Below are 21,174 nucleotides of genomic sequence, written 5' to 3'. Positions count from 1 at the left end.
ATAGAGAAATGGCTTAGGGGAACATTGGTGGCTCCTCTAGAAAACTCAGGTTTGATTCCCGGCATGCACATGTTGTCTCACAACAGTCTGTATATCTAATCCCAGGGCCTTTGGTGCCCTTTCTTGCCTCTACAGACATTGCACACATGTGGTACATAGCCATATATGTATGTAAGACACCCACATGTATAAAATTAATAATATAGTTAAAATATATTTTATAATGTATGGCCATTTGTGTGCCAAAACAATATATATATGATGGTGGGTGTGTTTTTTGCCCCTTGGTTAATTTGGTTTCTTAAGCAGAATTATTTTCCAATAAAAATGATCAAATAGAAATAGACAAAATGATATATATATTTCTACAAAGAAGAATACTTAAAGTATACATTATGTATCATATGCATAAAGTATGAAATAATCTAATTTACAAATCTATTATCTTAAAAATTACAATTTGAGTGTGTGTGTGATTAAAGATCCACTTTTGGCAAGTTTCAAGAGTAAATACATCAGTCTTAACTATAATCACCATGTTGTACATTAGACGCCCAGGAATTATCCTGGATAAATGAACCTTTGACCAACACCATCCCAGTTTCTCACACCTTAGTCCCTCATCCTCATGAGTCTACTCTTTGATTTTTATGAGTTTGACTTTTTAAGATTCCTTATATCAGGAAAATAGCAAAGTATTTTCTTCTGTGTTATGTTTATTTCTCTTATCATATCTTCCAGTTTCATCCTTGCCATTACAGTGGTGGTTTTCCTTCCTTTTGTATCTATGTATTGTCTATATGCCTATACTCCATTTCCTTTATCCATTCACCATCTACAGAGACTTGTGTTGATCCTATATTTTCTACTGCAAATATCAGCTCATTAACCATAATGAAATATTTATAGTAAAAACACTTGTGTATGATAGTATAATGAAGTTGATCTCTAGGAAATGAGTTCTAATTGAAACTACTGATTCTCAACCTTTTGGATGCTGTAAACCTTTAATACAGCTCCTCATTTTGTGGTGACCCCCAACTATAAAATTATTTTTGTTCCTGCTTTATAACTTTACTTGTGCTAGTGTTATGAATCGTAATGTAAATCATTAAGAATCATAGTGTAAGTATCTATATTTCCCAACCGTTTGGGGGTCATTACCCAGAGGTTGAGAATCACTGATCCAAGTTAATGCAGAAGTTGATAGAGGAAACTTTTATAGATGTTAAGTTCCTATAGAAAGATGGATGTGCGTCTAACCCTCAGTTCTGAAAGTTAAGCTGGGGCTGTAAGAGAGGATGGAAGGGAGGGTGTGAGAGGCATTCTAAAATGAGGATAGGGATGAACCCTGGGAGTGGGATTATAAATGAAAGCTTTCAATATCAGATAACTTGCTTAGTGTATCACAACAGACTTCTGCCAACTACTGACCTGAGATCATTGCAGCTTACATAAAGACAACTGTGATTCCAAAAGTTATTCACTCCCAAGTCAAAGAACCCAGGAAATGAACCTGTTATCTTGCACCAATTAGCAAAGAAAACATCTACAACTATAAAACAAAATGCTATAGAAGTTTTTAAAATGATTTCTATAAAATATATCATTAATGAGAAAAATGTATTGGAGAATATAATAATGGTAACGTTTTTTCTTTACTACTCTTAGCTTTAGTTTTAGGGCTAAATTAAGAAAGTTTTAAGAACTTTCAATCTTTTCCATTTTAGCTGATTAATGATGTGAACATGCTGTTGATTAGAACAGAGAATGAAGCAGAAACCAAAATAGTTTTGTAATATTTCATTAAAACTATATGGCCAGAATTATATTTTACCAATCCTCTTAATCATTTGATCACACATCATGTTAAAGGGCCACCTTAGGTACAGTGCAGTGAGAAGCATGAAAAGCAAGTTCAGCTTCCGTTGCGAGATGCCAGGGACTGGAGCAGGCATGGGGGAGGCCAAACATGGATGTTCTTCATCACCTGTGCCTTAGGTGCCAGGCATGGGCTGGGATAGGGTAGTTTGGGAACTCAAAGAGGACATATTCCTCCAAAAAGATTTCTGACTGGATCTCAGTTCACCAGTACATGTGACCCTCATGTATCATCTCATGGTAGAGCCTCAGCAAATACAATTTCCATAAATTCTGGGAAATGTAGAATTGTTTGGAGAAAATCAAAATGGTGAGATAAAGGTTATGACCCCAGGATTTATGGTTTTAGGATTGTGGAGGTAATTCTTATAAACACTGTGTGTGTGTGTGTGTGTGTGTGTGTGTGTGTGTGTGTAACTTACAGTTTTCTTGTTCATTTTTATTGTTTTGCTTTGAGTTTTATATTTTTTATTATTTTTGTTTATTATAACATCATTTCCCTTTTCTCCCTCTAAACCTCCTCATATGCTCCTTCTTGCTTCTTTTCAAATTCATGGTCTGTTTTTTATTAATTATTGCTATGTAGATATTCTTACAATACACAAACACAGCCTGCTCGGGCTGTAGAATGGTACCTATGTTTGTTTTTAAGGCTGACCTTTCCTATTGGATTATCAGTGGGTGTGCTCTTCTCTGGGGAAGACTTTCTCCCGCCCCCAGCATTCCTTTGCTGCCTGAGTTCTTGGATAAGATTAAGGCTTCCTGGGCTTCCATTAGCATATCTGTTGTTTTCTGTTGTTAAGTTCACGTTTAGGTAGCCTTGTTAGTGAGACTATGAACAGCGTGGCACAGTGTAGTCCATGCTGGCCAAGAGTCACAGAAATCCACCTGTCTTCCCACCCTAGGGCTAGGATGATAGGCAAACCTTAACTCTCTGTTGTGAGGTTTTCTTGGTCACCCAGGATTACGATTGACACGTATGTTAGTTTAATCGTGAATTCTAGGATGGCACTTGGGCTCAATAATGCATAAAAGACCGTTTGCTTCTAATTGTGCTGTGAGTTCTGATGGTCTACAAATTGTAATGAGCATTGTTGTTTACAAACACAGTTTCTTGAGCAGTCACATCCCTGTTGTTAATTTATTTTATCAGACCCAGTAAGTCTGTCTTGGCTTTATTCTAAGCTTTTGATATGCAGTGGGTCAGAAAATCAATTAGGATTACAGAAAGCCCAAGGCTCACTTAGGAGTAACCACCACAGATTTCCTGACTTGAATTTGCACTCCTAAGAGCTCTAGTTTCTTCTTAGTGTTTGGTTAAATTCTGGAAACCAAGGTTATTTATAAGAGAGTGCTATATAGTAGAATTCTTAGATGCATTTAGTGACTAAGATACGCTTTTCATCTCTAGCAAACATTAAATTAGAACTGTGCATATAGAAATAAATTAAAAGCAGCTGTTATTACAAATGAGTATTCTGTGATCCAACTAAAACATGTAATATTTGTAGGGCCTCATGGTATATTCTGAGGGTATGGTGTGGGTAGAGGGTTCAAGCCATCCAAGCAGACTGACAATAATGCCTATCTCTTCAGTTGAAACAAGGACAATAATTTCAATACCATGTTTCTGTAGAAACGGCTCAGCAGTAAGAGTGCATGCGACTCTCCCAGAGGACCTGATTCTGTTCCCATGACCCAGGTCAGGTGGCTCAGCACCACCTGTAACTATAGCTCCAGAGGCCTGAAGACTTCCTCTTAGTTACATGTCTCATGGCGGCAAAACCTGCCTGTCACTGTTGAATTACTTGGTTGTCTTTTCAGTTATTTCAATCTTGTCTCACATTATTAGAATTTGTTGCTACATCCATATGAATTTGTAACTTTTATTTTCTTAAATAACTTGACACTGCATTATACATTTGGCTTTTCTACATATGTATATACATGAAAATTTCATTTTGATTATTACTCTAAAGCCACTTTGTTTTATTTATTTATTTATTTATTAAAGATTTCTGCCTCCTCCCCGCCACCGCCTCCCATTTCCCTCCCCTACCCCCAATCAAGTCCCCCTCCCTCATCAGCCTGAAGAGCAATCAGGGTTCCTTGCCCTGTGGGAAGTCCAAGGACCACCCACCTCCATCTAGGTCTAGTAAGGTCAGCATCCAAACTGCCTAGGCTCCCACAAAGCCAGTACATGCAGTAGGATCAAAAACCCATTGCCATTGTTCTTGAGTTCTCAGTAGTCCTCATTGTCCACTATGTTAGCGAATCCGGTTTTATCCCATGCTTTTTCAGACCCAGACCAGCTGGCCTTGGTGAGTTCCCAATAGGACATCCCCATTGTCTCAGTGTGTGGGTGCACCCCTCATGGTCCTGAGTTCCTTGCTTGTGCTCTCTCTCCTTCTGCTCCTGATTGTTTATTTTATAGTTGTTTATATAGCATATCCTTGAGCTTTCAGCTTACTTGTATTTCTGTAATGTGTATCTATAGAAGAGAGGTTATAGTTGTATCTTTATAAGTTCTCGATAACCACTTTTGCTTTTAATTTGTTTAATCCTTTCATATTTGACATTGTTAGTAATGTGATTGCATAAGTGTGATGGATAGCTTTGTCAATGTGACATAATATCAAATCATCTGAGAAGTGTCTTAATGAAGATTTGTCTAGGGCACGTTGACTTGCAGCGTTTCTGTTGGGAAAGAGCTTGATAATGTTAAGAACATTTCTACTGTGGGTGGTACCATTCCCTAGCAGGGAATTCTGAACACTGTAATGGTGATCACAGGGAGCAAGTAACAGTATGCATGAATTTCATTCTCTCTGTGCTCTTAATTATGGACGTCACTAGCTGCTTCAAGTTCCTACTGCTTCGGCTTCTCCTTAATGATGAGCCATCACCTGGAATTGTGAAGCTAAAATAAACCCTTTCTCCCCTATGCAACTTTACTCAGGGTGTTTTATCAAAGGAATATGTGCTTGTGACATTTTTAACATTATATATGTTGTATAGATTTTTGAGTTTCTCCTTCCTATTTCCTTGAATTAAGATGATATTTTCTAACATCTAATTCCATAGTTATTCCCCTGAATTTGTGTGTGTGTTCTTAGTAGTTTCTCTAAGGCTTAATATATGTAACATATAAAACCTATTTCTGATATATATTAACAATTTCCATCCAATAAAGGAATTGTATTTCTAAATAGAGCTCGTCAGTATCATCTCTCCTCTTTAACGCTACCATTTTATATAGACCACAAGTAGAAAGCATACTACAATCCTAATAATGTAATGTAGCTACTTTCAAGCATTTTATTATTTTAAACAAGCTATGAAAACAAGAGAACTGTGCATATTTATAAATATAAAATATCTACGTTGTTAAATTTCAAACCAAGGACAAACATTGAGGTGACTATTTAACATATCAAGGCATACCTGTCTGCCAGGTTCTCCCAACATCCCGCAGTACCTAACAATTATAGGGTATGGCTTGTGTAGCCTGTCCTCTACTCTGAACTCTCCAGCTGGACTGCCCTTTTCCCAGAGGATCTTCCCTATATAATTCATTTGCTTACCCTCCACCTCTTGGACCTTTGGCCTCTTGGATGCTGCACATGGCTCCCTTTCTTCCTTCTCTTTTCCCTTCCCCCTCTCTTCCACATGGCCCATGTCTGCCTTGTCATGGTCCACTTTGGACTCTCCCAGATGTCCCTGCCTCTGACTATGCCCTCTCACATATCTACAATTGTGGTGAGGAGCGCGGGGGCCCTTTTGTTCAGTCCCTCCCAGTTAGTTTACACCCGAAATAACCACACAGAAATTGTATTAATTAAATTACTGCCTGTCCCATTATTTCTAGCCTCTTATTGGCTAACTCTCACATATTAGTTTAACCCATATCTCATAATCTGTATATCACCACCAGGTCATGGCTTATCGGGAAAGATTCTAACCAGAGTCTGTCTCAGGCAGGAGAATCAAGGCGTCTGCCACACTTCCCTTCTTCCCAGCATTCTGTTCTGTCTTAACCGCCTACCTAAGTCTGCCCTTTCAAAAGGCCAAGGCAGTTTTTTTATTCAACCAATGAAAGCAATACAAATATAGAAGGACCTCCCACACCATTTCCCCTTTTTCTGTTTAAACAAAAAGAAAGGCTTTCACTTTAACATAGTAAAATTACATATAACAAAAAAAAAAAAAAACACCATACAATAAACTTTCCCATCTACTGTAGGGAGGAACAGTCATGTCCTTTCCTATCTTAGGGTTTTTATTGCTGTGAAGAGACACCATGAGCAAGGTAACTCTTATAAAGAAAACACTTAATTGGGGTGGCTTGCTTACAGTTTCAGAGGTTCAATCTAGTATCATCATGACAGGGAGTATGGTGGCATGCAGGCAGACTTGGTGCTGGAGTTGAGAGTAATACATCTTGCAGAAAACACGAAATCAACTGACTCACTGGGCAATATTAAAGCCCACTCCCACAGTAACCCACTTTCTGCAAAAAGGCCATACCCACTCTACCAAAGCCACAGCTCCGAAACAGTGCCACTCCCTATGAGATTAGGCAGGCCAATTACATTTGAATTACTACATCCTTTCCTTCTTATTTGTTTTTCATTCACACGTTTACACTCATAAAACAACAGCAGCATTAAATAAAAGCCATTTTAAAGAAGAATCTGGCTGTGCAGATGAGGACTGGGTCCGGAACCTGAACAAGTGTTAGCATCAGAGCTTTCCTCCTGGTGACATAGTTCCATAGAATTCAGTGCTGCAGACCGTGGTTCTTTTTCTTCTTAACAGCAGCACTAGAAAGGCATCAACCCTCTCCTTTGCTAAGACAATTATGGGAAGTTTGCAAATAATTACAGAAAGGGGGATAAATATAAAGAAAGAGGATCTGGGAATTTGTATAAGCTCGATACATAAAAGGGAAATAAGGAAAGAGAAAGCAGACCCATCTAGGGTTACTGAATAGCAAGAGGTGACTTAATCTGCAGGGCTGTGATCAAGAAAAAGTGGGGGGGGGGGCAGACTTAATGTGCCTTCAGTATTTAGAGATATTTTAAAACGATGATTCCACTTTGCTGGCTCTCTAGCCCATCTGGGAGACACACAAGTCTCTCCATGTCATGTAAAGTCTGTCTCTTTTCTCTGGTTTTCATCAGTTTGCTAGGAAGGGAAGCAAGAATGATACACGGGGTGGGCCCAAGTATGACAATAGGGAAAGTCCTTTGAGTTGCAAGACCAAGAGCCTCCTCCTTCTCATCTGTATAATAACAAGCAAAATAACCCTCCACAGTTGCAGGAAATACTCTTACTAATCTTTTATTTATTTATTTATTTATTTATTTATTTATTTATTTATTTATTTATTTATATTTTTTTGCTGGATGTAGCCTCAAATAATGAATGTCCAGAATGGCACTAAAGTCACTGAAAGAGTATGGAGTATTGCTGAACATAGCAGAATCATGTTGTTGTTTGTTTAAAAAGAAAAGCACTTCTATTCCTGTATCTCTCAATATAATATATTTTTAATTAGGCCCTAAGACCAGCAGGGATAAAGTACTTCCATTTCCTCCACACTTAGATTAAATTCTCTCAAATTATCTCATTGATCAAATGAAGCCAACAAGAGGATAAAGATCACAGGAAACAAAAGAGCCAGTGAGAAAACATTCAGAGGCACCACTATCTATTCTTGAGTGAGTCAATGTAACCCGTGTGTTTAATTCTGCAGTGGAGCAAGACCCCTACGATGTGAAAATGACAACCACACAGGCCCAAAGACTGTTAAGCAATCTGGCTTGTCCTTGTTTCTCAACAGCGTCACCCTGGGTAGGGCAGACAATATCTCAGGTGTTCTCCTTATCTGCAAAATGAAGAGGACAATAAAACCTCTGACTTCTCCCTGGGTGTTTGTGAGATACAAATAAAGCAGGACATAAGAAACAATTTTGTACAATTCACTGGGCTTCAAACAGTGATCCACCCTTTCCATCCTCCTTCCCCCTCTCTCTGTTTCTAATGGCAAAGGGATATATAATTAAGAAATCCACAATAAGTTCAGCCCTTTCATCCATTTATAAGTAACCCGAGTTCAATTCTGCTAACAAGATTAATATTTTACCTTTTGTCTTTTGCTAGCTTTTATGGGACTTTGGTAGATAGGTTAATAAGTTGAGAAATAGTAGGAAGACATTGAAGAGAATAAAAAAATCATTAGAAGGGTTAATTAAATTAATGGCTATGGTCCAACATGATTTATTAGCCTTTGTAAAATTCATTATTCCAGGTTTAATATTTTATCATCATGATGCAGGCATGTGTTCATGCATCAAACATAAATATAATTTTAGTGTTTGCCTCAAATACAATGTATTAATTGTGACACTAGAGAATTTATGATTTAAAATTAGATTTTGTGGACCTTTGAATTGTTACCTTTCAGGAAAACTGAGCTGTACTAAGGAAACAGCTGCTGCTGCCCTCATTCTCCTCAATCTATTGCTAAGGAAAGTGAGTTCAGAAAGGCAGCATCACATCAGAGCCTTTGGGTTCAGTACCATCAAATAATTGACTCAGTCAGGCAATAAAAAATAATTCTCAAAAATGTTCACTTTTTAGTTCCAAGTTCTGCTCCGAGCATGCAGGGTAGGAAACAGATGTTATATTCTCGTGTTTTGGTTGCCTGTTGGAAATAAACACCAAATATGTAGGTCAAGAGAGTCCTGCATTTTAATGGACAATGAATGAGAAAGTACAGACAAATCCTATATAGAAGAAAATAATAAAAATGAACACAACAGGAATTTGAGTAAACTAAGACTGGAGTAAAACCAACTTGAAGATTTAAAACTCGGTGTTCGAGGCTGGGGAAGCCCTTTCCATGACTGTGTGTTTAGGGATCGGTTATGTTAGTGTGTGTGCCTGTCTACAAGCTTGACATACGACAAATATGGAAAAGGAAACACTCTAAGAGGGCATAAGAAAAAAGAGATTATAGTCAAAAAAGGAAAAGAAAGGAAGATAAAGGAGAGACGCTGCTTAATTGATTAGATTGCAAGTGCATTTTGTGGGTGACTGTGACCTCTGGTGTTAATCTAGAGGAATTCCAGCACTTGCTTGCCTTAATAGAAGGAAGGGGGAAGAAATCTAACTGTGAAAGCTTCTCAGTGGAGACCACAGATCTTTGCTTTAAGCATCCCCTCTTTTTCCTCCCTCGTTCCTTTCCCTCTCACTCGCCGGTGTGAGTGGAAAACACCATCCACATCAAAAGTACTGTCTGTCTGCATTAGTGGCTTCATTTTGCTCCTCAGAGCAGTGCTTCTCAACCTTCGTAAGGCTGTGGCCCTTTAATACAGTTACAGAGACCCCCAACCCTACAGTTATTTTTGTTGCTACTTCATAACTGTTATTTTGCTATTGCTATGAATCATAATGTAAATATCTGTGTTTTCCAATGATCTTTGGGAGTCAAGACCCACAAGCTAAGCACCACTGCTATAAGGAAAAGGTTTCCATGAAGTCAGAGTAACTGCATTTTTAACATCAGCATGTGAACTTTAAAAGGTTGTCTATCAGAGGAATACTGATAACAAGGATGTCTTAATCTGACACCTGTCGTGACTTATAGCAATTGTTAGAGGGGTTCAGCCATCTAAAGATGGGGCGGCTCTTGCGTTTCTAAGTCCACGCACGGTTTCACCAGGATTTCCGGTCTGTTTCAGGCACAGGCATGTACTAGCAAGGTATCATTAACTGTGATCAGCTTACTCTAATGGAAGGATAGTGGCCTGTTCTCCATCTCTCTACGCACAATGACTTTGACGTTACTATTTTACGAGCTCTTATATTCACCATGCTGAAGTAGGTCAATCTGAGTTTTGGTGTTCCTGAGGTTCCTCATTTTTTTTTAAATTTGCACATCTTCTTTGAGAAAAGTGAGGACTCCATGTCTCAGTAACCCACTCCAAATCAATGTCTACACTCACACATGGGAAGGGGGGTGAGGGAGGGAAAGAGAAAGCACAGGTTCGATATTGTTTACCCTTTTGTTTCTGAAGCCCTTGAGAAGCTTTCAGTGTGGTCTTTGAGAAAGTCAGCTTATGCTGAACACAGGGGGATGCACCTTTTGTTTTCCTGATGACATTTTAGTAAGTCTAGAACCTTATAATTTAAAACTAGTAACAGCTATTGTGCTATTTGGGGAGATGTCTATGAAATCTTTTCTAAATTTACGAGGAGGCAATGAACATATTATTTTTTGATATACTTCTTTGAAGTATTTAGAGATAAAGACTAGTCAAATGTTTCAATCAGTCATCGACGAAGAGCAATGAAAAAGAAGCCTGTACAATTTGTTGCAAAGTGCACTAATACATATTGGGTGGATTTAAAGGGTGAACAAATGGAAGCTTTCACTTTAAATTCAACGTACTTCTGTGTATGTCACCATATCTAGCTTCAGACCCCTTCTGTATGTGAGGATGGCTTTGAACTCTTTTCCTCCTGCCTCCATCTCCCAGGTGTAGGGTTTCAGGCATGCACAACCACACCCTTCTTTCACTGGAATTATTTTCTGTAGTGAATAGGTGCACTACCAGCTGCCCTCAAAATTCAACAAATCGCTTCATTCTAAACACTATTCGTTTCCCACTTTGAAGCTATAAAACAAAAACAGTCACACTAGACAATAAGATTAATGCCTTTGATTTTTTCAGCCAATAAAATTCAATCCTTAACCAAGATTATTAAGAAATTCAATCCCCAATTATTCATGATCTCCTGTCAAGGATTATAGCTCTAAATGCAATTCTATCCCTTTTCCTTCTCAATCTATTTGCTTGTGTGCACGAAAATTCTCAACTGCTTAGCACACTTGCAAAGAATATCCAGAAATAAATTATTCACTCAATGGCACCGAGCACAAACACACACACTTTCAAGCCGATACCTGGTAAGCAACTTTAGGGCAGCTGCTGAGTAGAATGTCAAGAAACTGGATCCAGCTGAGAATTCCAATTACCTAATGAGAGCGATCCGCTTTCGCTTTAATGTCTTGATCTAATCTGTTAGCAATCTCCACCATAAAAACTATTGAAATCACAATTTAAAATTGAAATATCTTATTGGCCAATTTCATCTTTTTTTTTTCCTTTAGGAAGACAGGAATTTAAATTCACAAAGAAACACAAATGATAGCCTTAATGACGGAGTATTAATCAAGAGCCCTCAAAAAGACCTCCTGCCGTTTTGTTTGTGTATAGCTCAATAAGGACACACCATGGCAAAATGCAAAGTGCAACTTTACTGGTTTATTAGAGAGTATAATTATTCATTACATCTACGTCTAGTGAAACTCCATGTCCAAGGGCAGCGATTGTTCAGTCGAATCACCACTATGGCATCAATTGGCAGTTAGATGGCTACTGGCATCAATCAACCTTCACCAGGCCCCTTGCCCAGCCGCTGCAGTCTGGCCACGACAAGGAAGATGCTTGGCGTCTGCGCATTAGTGACCCGCCTTTGCTTTGTGTCTGTACTGCAGGTCTGGAGGAAGAGGAAAACCAGAGAAGCTGGCGGTCTGCGGTGGCTGAGCAGCCCCCAGACCCTGAACAAGGCTCGTCAGCAGCACCAAGGTAGTCCTCGGACCTACCCACTCAGGCTGCTGGACTGCCTGAGCGCCCGAGCCCCGGACCCGGCGGCCAGGGGCGCTAGCCCCTCATGTTCCGGAGAACGCGCAAATGTGAGCTGGCGCTAGTGGGGAAAGCCCTCCGCCCCCGCCAGGGGGACCCGGGAAACCCGAGCGGGCTCCTCCCCGGACGCCGGGGATCCCCTCCTTCGGCCCCGCCCCCTCCTCCCCCTGCCCGGGCGTCGCGAGGTTAACCCTATCCGCGCCGCAAAGCTCTCCTCTAAGAGAGACAGCGCCGCCAGTCCCGATTCTGGGACTCTGTGAGCTAGCCGACAGGGACAGATCCCTGCTAGGGGTTGGATATGATCCCTCAGAGGCCAAGTCAGGCATCCGGCTGGCTTTCTCCCAACGCTGATGCATTCGCATAGGCAGACACCAAACTTTTTTTATTTTTTTACCCCCTACCCAAAGCCTTGCCCCCGCAGTTACTTGGCCAGCAGCCTACAGCCCACTCTCGGCAGGACGATGGGGGAGAGGAAGTGGGGCTAGCAGGTGCTGTCTTGCAGCCCTACAAGGCGAGAGGGCGGGAGAGTGGCTCGGGTTTCGCACCGTACTGGCGCCTGCCCCATGACCAGAGTGGCCAGACGTGCTGCAGTGCCCCAGGCAGGTCATTTGGGCTAACGTGTCCCGCACCAGTCGGGGGGCCGTGACAGTAGAGCTAGAGGCATCGCTCTCTCTCCCACCTCTGCAGCCAGCCGCTATGCGTGGGGGATTCAGTCTTCCCAGCCATGATCTCGGACGCACGCGATCCGCAGGTGGAATCCCTGCCCTCGAGTGTCCTCACCCCAGCCGGAGCTGGCCTGTGCCCCCCGGGGTTTTCATTCTGCAGATTCCCCTCCCAATCACTCTCTCACACACATATGGTCCCCTAAGCCGCGCGCGCCGCAAACTCAGTCTCGGTCCCCGCAGGTGATGTCATGCCCATTGTTTTGGTGCGCCCAACCAATCGGACTCGCCGCCTGGATTCTACCGGAGCCGGCATGGGCCCTTCCTCGCACCAGCAGCAGGAGTCCCCGCTCCCGACCATAACGCATTGCGCAGGGTGCACCACCGCCTGGTCTCCCTGCAGCTTTAACAGCCCTGACATGGAAACCCCATTGCAGTTCCAGCACGGCTTCTTCCCAGAGCAGCCGCCGCCACCGCCGCGCTCCTCACACCTGCATTGCCAGCAGCAGCAACAGAGCCAGGACAAGCCGTGCGCGCCCTTCGCGCCCCTCCCGCACCCTCACCACCACCCGCACCTCGCACACCAGCAGCCGGGCAGCGGTGGCAGCAGCCCATGCCTCCGGTGCAACAGCTGCGCCTCCTCCGGTGCCCCAGCGGCGGGGGCGGGGGCGGGGGATAACCTGTCCCTGCTGCTCCGCACCTCCTCGCCCGGCGGCGCCTTCCGGACCCGCACCTCTTCTCCGCTGTCGGGCTCTTCGTGCTGCTGCTGCTGCTCGTCGCGCCGGGGCAGCCAGCTCAATGTGAGCGAGCTGACGCCGTCCAGCCATGCCAGTGCGCTCCGGCAGCAGTACGCGCAGCAGCCCGCGTCCGCCTCCCAGTACCACCAGTGCCACAGCCTGCAGCCCGCCGCCAGCCCCACAGGCAGCCTGGGTAGCCTGGGCTCCGGGCCCCCGCTCTCGCACCACCACCACCACCCGCACCCGGCGCACCACCAGCATCACCAACCCCAGGCGCGCCGCGAGAGCAACCCCTTCACCGAAATAGCCATGAGCAGCTGCAGGTACAACGGGGGCGTCATGCGTCCCCTCAGCAACTTGAGCTCGTCCCGCCGGAACCTGCACGAGATGGACTCCGAGGCTCAGCCCCTGCAGCCCCCCGCGTCCGTCGTAGGAGGAGGCGGTGGTGCGTCCTCCCCGTCTGCTGCCGCCGCCGCCTCTTCCTCAGCCCCGGAGATCGTGGTGTCTAAGCCGGAGCATAACAATTCCAACAACCTGGCGCTCTACGGAACTGGCGGCGGAGGCAGCACCGGAGGCGGCGGTGGCGGCGGCAGCGGGCATGGCAGCAGCAGCGGTACCAAGTCCAGCAAAAAGAAGAACCAGAACATCGGCTACAAGCTGGGCCACCGGCGCGCCCTGTTTGAGAAGCGCAAGCGGCTCAGCGACTATGCGCTCATCTTCGGCATGTTCGGCATCGTGGTCATGGTCATCGAGACCGAGCTGTCGTGGGGCGCCTACGACAAGGTACGGGCTTTAGCCCCTGAGTACCCTCCCGGAGTGGGAGCCAGGTGGTAGGGATGGGCGCCGTCGGGAACCCCCTGCCTACCGGGTCGCAAGTGTCCCCGGTAACATCAGAGTGCCCATCGGAACAGCAGAAGCAGCTAGGACGCACAGCCATAGTCTGCTGGGCAACTCGGAGAGGAAAGTTCTCCGGGTGCTGAAAGTCCACCGCATCCAGGCTTGTTAATAAGTGGCTCCTGGAGTCGGTAGGGAAAGCATGCGTGTTCCTCTACGGGTGCTCAAGTTTCGGAGGCACCTTTCAACCTAAAGCGCTTAAACTCCGGAGAAACTTCTCTAGCCTTTAGCGAGTCGGGTGCCTTGTTTTAGTCCTTGGTGGTGCCGACCCCACAGCCAAGCTCTGAGCTTTCCCTTGTTCCTGGCTCCTCTCACTTGGCTTTGAGGCCAGATAATCTGCATCTCAGAGCCAAGGCTGATTGCCCCCCACCCGCGTCCCCTACCTTGAGTTCAGGTCCACGTGCTCGGAGCTGACTCCCATGGCCTGGAAGGTGGTTGAAAAGTGCTTTTCTCTTAAAGTGTTCCATCTAACTGTGTTGCAGGCGTCGCTGTATTCATTAGCTCTGAAATGCCTTATCAGTCTCTCCACGATCATCCTGCTCGGTCTGATCATCGTGTACCACGCCAGGGAAATACAGGTAACACAGGCTCCGATGTTTTTTGAATGACCCAAAGCAATGCAGACAGAGTAGGGGGAAGGAAAGCAGGACAGCAGGGGCCTTTTCCAAGCGCTGTGACCTTGCTTGAGGTACAAGAAGACACACACTGTGTTATGTCAGGACCTGCCTTGCAGAAAGTTAAAAAAAACAAACAAACCAATCAACACAGCATATAAACAGGCAGACCTTTCTGAGAGGTATTTGGTAGAGTCTTAAGATTTCCCTCAACTTCTTTAGGTGGATCCACTTCCATCAGTTACATGTTTTTTAAAGGAGAGATACACACTATCCAGAATCTGGGTAGCAAGGTGTCCTTTCTTGATACACCTTTTCTTAATGAGAAAGTCATTAGTGGAGGCCGTGCCCATCGGTATTGCCTATAATTCTAACATAAGAAAATAAGTTCACGGTATTGCTAGACCACACCAACGTGAGAAAAGCACTGTCCCTTCTCTTTAGCACATTTTCCAGTGTCTTATTTAGTTCATAAAGTGTGTATAGCTACTAATTTAGTTCACTGGTTACAATCGTTACATGTTAACTATCACTTCACGGCCCTCAAGAGCTCTTGTACAAGAAAACATTTGTTTTGTTCAGTTTGGCATCACCCACTTAAAAAAAAAGTCTCGGTTGTTTTCTCTAGCCTACAGTCAACACACACAAGCAAGTATTAAAATTCAGGGCTTTAAATAACTACAGAATTAAAAAAAACTAGATTGATATTTTCAAGCTTAGATTTTCTAAGACTACTGTTGAGCTATCATTAGTCATTGGTAGTACTATGAAACCTACAGATGTAGGATGCCTTAGAAAATAAAATATTGTATGCATTTTTCAGGCAGTTTATGATCAGTTTAAGTTAAACTATCTTCAAATTAGTAATTACTAAATTCACAGTAAAGATAGAAGAATTTGATCTTTTTGTTTGGTTGGTTTTGGCTTTTGGTTTTTCAAGACAGGGTTTCTCTCTGTAACCCTGGAACTCACTTTGTAGACCAGGATGATCTCGAACTCACAGAGATCTACCTATCTCTGCCTCCCTAGTGCTTGGATCAAAGGTGTGTGCCAACACGCCTGGCTGAGGAATTCAATCTTAATGACTGTCCAAATGGAATAAAGATAAAGCTAACTACAAGAGAGGAGGAAAAACGACTTCATTTTGCTTCCTTGTTTGTTAAAACTTTGACAGGTGTGTTTTTGAAGGGATATGTTTAGAGCATGAAGGTAAAAAGCAAGTATTTGGAGTGCGTAGTGATAGACTAAGGTGCATGGGGTTGAATTTTAATATTAGGACAGTTTACAGAATCATCTTTAGTGCAGTCCGCATGACGGTGAGATTTTGAGATTCTTCCAAAAAGTCTTTCGTGGTACTCTGCAACACTTTCAGCCTGAGTCATTTTGACTTGAAGAATGGAAGATAAGAAATGATTCTTTGATTTAGTTTACACAGAGGGACAGTCAGAGGAAGTGAGTATCCTTGCCAGATCTGGAGGTAAGAGGCCCAAGTTGGAAGCAGGTGCTGCCCTCTCGGCTTCTTCTGGCCTTCTTCCTGATGAGCCTCCCTGCTGCTAGCCCAGAGTCCTGCAATATAGAGGGGCTTAACCTGTGTTTCCCCTCCGAGCAGACGCCTTTGGTGTATGAATAGGGCTAAGCTTAAAATGCTGCTTGGAGATTTTCTTCCAGATTTTTAAGAACTAAATGACTTAGAATATTTTGTGTGGAGAACAGCGTGGTTTTGTTTAATCCATGCTGAGAGACCTTGCCAATCAATTATGGTTTTTATTACTCTTGAGATTTCCTAGTGTTGACTCTTCTGCCTTAAAGCACACATCTAAACAAGCGTTCATGGGGTGGGAGTAGAGAGTCACTTGTGTTCTCCCGAGGAACAAAATGTCTTCTTAAAAACATGAACTGAAAAAGAATTATAGAGAGATTTCTGACCTCACTCAGAAAGAAGAGGAGCTGCCCAGTATTAAATATGTGTCCTAGAATTTTGAAACAGTGTAAGAATTCTAGAAATGCACAGATGATGAATACAATTATTTTTAACAGATTATTTTATGCTTGAAACATTGCCCTCATTGGCTAATTTGCATATTTAACTGTGTTGACTAGACAGTTCAGCATAAGTGAGGAAAGCTGGGACACAGCTTGGTCCTCTGGAGAATACACGCAGTGGACTTATTTACTGTTCAGAACACAAACATCACAAAATGTTAGGTTGTAAAGTTGGGCTTATGATCTGTGTGCCGCTCTTAAGTCTGCCATGTTTACTACAAGGTAGAGACTTAGGTAATAATACTAAGTTATTTTGGACACAGCTTTTACAAAACGTCATTATTTTATAAAGAGGATTTTCTCTTCTAATAGTCTCATATACAATGCTTCCTTAATGTATATATGGGCGAGAGGGCTGGCTCAGCAGGCAAGAGCACATATTGCTTTTGGAGACAACTGATTTGGGTGCCCAGCTCTCACATCTCGTGGCACACAGCTGCCTGTAGCTTCAGCTCCAGGGGAATCCAGGGCCTCAGGTCTCCTCTGGTCCCTGCACATACCCACACATAGACACATCATTTAAAAACACCATGATTTTTAAAGTTCTTAAAATTTTAACAAAATGGAAAGTAATAAATATATGTGGAAACTCTGAGCTGGAGGTCAAGAAGAACCAGAAAAAGTAGGAAGAGTCTCATTTATCCAAAGAACTTAATACTTTGCCCTGAAGCTCAGAGAAACTGAGTGTGTGATTATGATCATCATGGAAAATTAGTAGCTCTGCCCTCCTTTTAATGTTATTTCTATCACTATGGGAAGTGTATTTCTTTCACGTAGCTTTTGTAGGCTAATGGACACTTCAGGGCTTATTATAAAGAATACCAAATATATTGACTTATCTCTGAGATAAGGTGGCAAGTACAGGGGCTGTGTTGTCATTCGGGGGCCTGTCCTTGAATGTAAGATATCATCAAAAATGACAGCTTTTGTTTCTTCCTTTTGGCAAATTAGTATGGTGATTTGATAGTGACAGCCAGCCAGAGTGAGTTTCTGGTGCGTGGTGTGTTTTTCCACGGCACTGAGGAAAAGCATTTTAGCTGATGTCCTAACCGTCTGTCCACGAGAATCCCTTAATCAAGCCTGCGGAGGCCCTGACATTTTCACGGAGAACCTTGGAAAGCAAGACTCAGGGTGACCTTTGATAAAATGTTTATACACGATGTGGCAACATAAAATGGTTCAGGTGACTCATGGGCAGAAGTGCTCGGATTAAAATAGTGTGGTGGGGAGGCTTTAGAGCAGAACACAGCTCTACAAGCCAGCTTTGGGGTCCTTTTTCAGTACCACAGACAGCTCAATGCAAGGGCTACATATATAGTTCATTTTCCTAATTGCTTTCTCTCCTCACAACCACAAATGAAATCACCCCCACCTTTTTTAATTTGCCATAATGCTTATATAGAGTCGAACAGACTGGGGGAAGGTCTGGCTAAGCAGATATTGGGTTTTTCCAAATTCCTGTTTGTCTTTGCTTTCTGCAGCGATCAGCAAATCCAGAAAAGAAATGCAGGAATAACGTAAATATATAAATAAACAAACTTTAATACATGCCTGTGGAATCATCATCTTTTGACAAACCCAAGTGACTATAAGGACTGCAGTAGAGCTGGAGATAATTTTTTGACAGAGTAAATATAGATGAAAGTCTTATCCTTAAGAAAGTTTGAATATAGAGTTCACGGCGGCTTTCTTATAAAAATGAGTTGTTTATTATTTTTAGACTTACCAAAACATGAGTGAAAAGAGAGAAAGGAAGCCCCTTGGAGTGCTAAATGGTCTTTCTGGTTCTTATGAGATTCAGAGGACTGGCAGGACCTATACTTTAAATTGGAAAGTATTTTCCTTTGGTAATATAGTTATGTGATAAATAGCACTGGGGAAACATTTAGTTTTCTTTGGATCATTTAGGAAGGAATGTCTCTGCATTTCTTTCAAACTTGGATTTCAGAGATTGATTATGTAGTCCTATACAAATTGAAATTAAGATTTCTTGTCCCTTGTGAAGCCCGGCCCCACAGAAGGTTAGCTGAGGATGGGCTCTTAGTGACCTGCCTGTCTCCTGGACAGTGGGGGAGGCTTACCTTCTCATTAGCTGGTCGGCTCTTTTCTCCTTGTAAAGGACTCCGGAGAGGCGCTGACTTTCACACTTCTACAGGGAGCATGTGGATCCTCCCAGACTATGCCCAAAATATCGCATATAGTTTTGTGTGGTTTTACAAAGTAGCAAACACAAGTGGCAAACATAATTCCGACAGCACAGCTACCTTCTAGGTGTACTTAGTCTGTTTCTCAGAGGTGTCTTATGCATTCTTTTGGAATTTCAAAATCAAATATTTTGATATCTGTATACAAAAATAACTTGCTTTTATTCCTTAATGCATTTTGGAGGTGTTTCCCATCGGTCCTAGTGACCTAGCTCATTCTTCTCTTGCAGCTGGGTCTTATCCTATTTTATGATGTGCTGTGGATTGCTTTGTCGGCCCTGTGATGAGGACTGATGAATAATTTAGAGTTTTCTAATTATTTCTAAAATATATTATATACTATGCACATAGTCAAAATAATAATAGCATATCTACATTTTTCTTTTATATATTTAACATGTATGTATATACATGAGAATGATATATTCCAGCAGTAATATTGCTGACTCAGTGATAGGGCCAGAAGTGTAACTCAGCATTGACGAGACCCTATGTTTGAGCCTTGTCACCAAAAACCCCCTTGATAGACCAGCGTTTCTGTCCCTGCTTGCTTGAATGTTATTCTTTCACAACAAGCTTAATCCTGGATATTATAAGAGATACTTTTACCATTTATTTCTTTCCAAGGTCTAAAATGCTTATAATCTTCTTGAAAAATATTTATAGATAAAATATTTAGGGCATCACAGGCTTATTTGCATCCATCTTTGCTATATCCGGCAGCCACTATAACGTCTAGTATCCCTGCCATGGAGTAATCACTGTAAGGATGTGCTCAGGAATGAATGCTTTGAAAACTTGTATTGTTTGACTTTAAAAACTTTGAATGAGGCTAGAGAAGTCAAAAGAGGCTGAAAAGTTAGAAATCATTGTAGATTGGCCTTAGGTTCTGTTGTGTGTGTGAAGCAGATGGAAGATGTAGCTACAGGGAGACTATTCGGCGGCTCCACAGTTGCTGGGGCCCGAGGCTGACCTGCTCTGTTTTTTTTTTTTATTGAAAAAAAAATTTCCGCCTCCTCCCAGCCTCCCATTTCCCTCCCCCTCTTCCCACTCCTCTCCCCTTCCCCCCCTCCTCTCCCCCTCCCTCTCCAGTCTGAAGAGCAGTCAGGGTTCCCTGCCCTGTGGAAAGTCCAAAGTCCTCCCCCCTCCATCCTGGTCTAGGAAGGTGAACATCCAAACTGGTTAGGCTCCCACAAAGCCAGAACATGAAGTAGGATCAAAACCCAGTGCCATTGTCCTTGGCTTCTCAGCAGCCCTCATTGTCCGCCATATTCAGAGAGTCCGGTTTTATCCCATGCTTTTTCAGTCACAGTCCTGCTGGCCTTGGTGAGCTCCCAATAGATCAACCCCACTGTCTCCGTGGGTGGGTGCACCCCTTGTGGTCCTGACTTCTTTGCTCATGTTCTCGCTCCTGACCTGCTCTGTTATGTGAGTGATTAGCAAGCCCAGGGCCTGATTCTATACTGCCTACACTCTCCCCATCGGTAGCAATGATGTTCTGAAGACTTTTGACTATGTGTATACTGTAGTAACGGAACCACTCAGGACGAATTTTCTCCACCCGCCGGTGTAAAGATCTCTGCATTATTAATGCAAGTGGTCCGGGTGTGTTTACAGAGCAGCGTCACAAATGAAGGGAGAGTCGCTTCAGGTTTACCCCTAGTGGCTTTGCCTGACCGTCTGTCTCATCTCTGGACCACTTTGTGTGTAGCTCGAAGGAAGAGGCTCCGAGGACTGTCACTGTCCCAGACCAGACTTGGAAACCTGCACTGATTTAGTGCGGGGGAAAATCACGCTGCTTTTAGAGAGGATATCTTCTTGTTAGGGAATACTATATTATTAGTTACTTTGCACTGTATTTCAACCCAAACTTCCTTAAGAATTCTGTTCATAAAACAAGAAGGACTGACCTTAGTCACATTTATTCCGGTATCATACCCAGCATGAGAACGTCCTTCATGTCATCTTGATAAAAGTATTTAGCCAGTTGCTGTGTGACCATTCTTCCTGGAAGGTTGTCTGTTCCATCATGAAGCAACAGTTTAAAAGTTTGGAAGTGGTTTGGGAGGAATTTCTTCATGTTAAAAGTGAAGTCTAGCTTTATTCAGTCCTTGATCAATGTTTTGAAGTTTTCCAGGCAGGCACAGTAGTACACATCTGTTATACCAGCACTCAGGACACAGCCAGGATAGTTATTGTTGAATTCAAGGTCAGCCTGGACCATATAGTGATTTTAAAGCTACTTTGAAATACAGAGAAAACTCCTGTCTCAAAATATAAAAGCAAAACAACAACAACTTAAAACAACAGTAATAAAGATTTGAGCTTTTCAAATATAATGGTAAATAATGTAGAAAGGTTCATTTATCTGACCTAAAGATCTAGTGAGAAAGGGATAAAATAGAAAATAAATAAATAAATCC

At 42.7% G+C, this 21,174-nt stretch overlaps 1 protein-coding gene and 1 long non-coding RNA gene across 4 annotated transcripts in view; one reads left to right on the top strand and one right to left on the bottom strand.

Annotated features, from left to right (window-relative positions):
- The window catches only part of Kcnn2 (potassium calcium-activated channel subfamily N member 2), a 350,618-nt gene that overhangs the window by 213,634 nt on the left and 115,810 nt on the right, over nt 1-21,174 (top strand). For 2 of the 3 annotated variants that reach the window (XM_075968719.1, XM_075968720.1), the window contains exons 3-5: nt 11,450-11,647; nt 12,503-13,779; nt 14,373-14,468. In XM_075968719.1, coding sequence (XP_075824834.1) covers nt 11,626-11,647; nt 12,503-13,779; nt 14,373-14,468 — 1,395 coding nt within the window. In that variant the 5' untranslated portion in view covers nt 11,450-11,625. Of the gene's footprint in view, nt 1-11,449; nt 11,648-12,468; nt 13,780-14,372; nt 14,469-21,174 lie in introns of those variants that run through there. The other variant, XM_075968721.1, reaches the window with a different exon arrangement.
- LOC142847738 (uncharacterized) lies at nt 11,191-12,414 on the bottom strand. The gene is made up of 2 exons (XR_012910293.1): nt 12,277-12,414; nt 11,191-11,451 (listed from the first exon to the last, which is right to left on the bottom strand). It is a non-coding gene; the product is annotated as an uncharacterized LOC142847738 (long non-coding RNA).

The sequence above is a fragment of the Microtus pennsylvanicus genome, chromosome 4, assembly GCF_037038515.1.
Source record: "Microtus pennsylvanicus isolate mMicPen1 chromosome 4, mMicPen1.hap1, whole genome shotgun sequence".
In the NCBI taxonomy this organism is placed as follows: Eukaryota; Metazoa; Chordata; class Mammalia; order Rodentia; family Cricetidae; genus Microtus; species Microtus pennsylvanicus.
The sequence above is the reverse complement of the archived record's forward strand: the minus strand, read 5'-3'. Positions and strand labels throughout refer to the sequence as shown.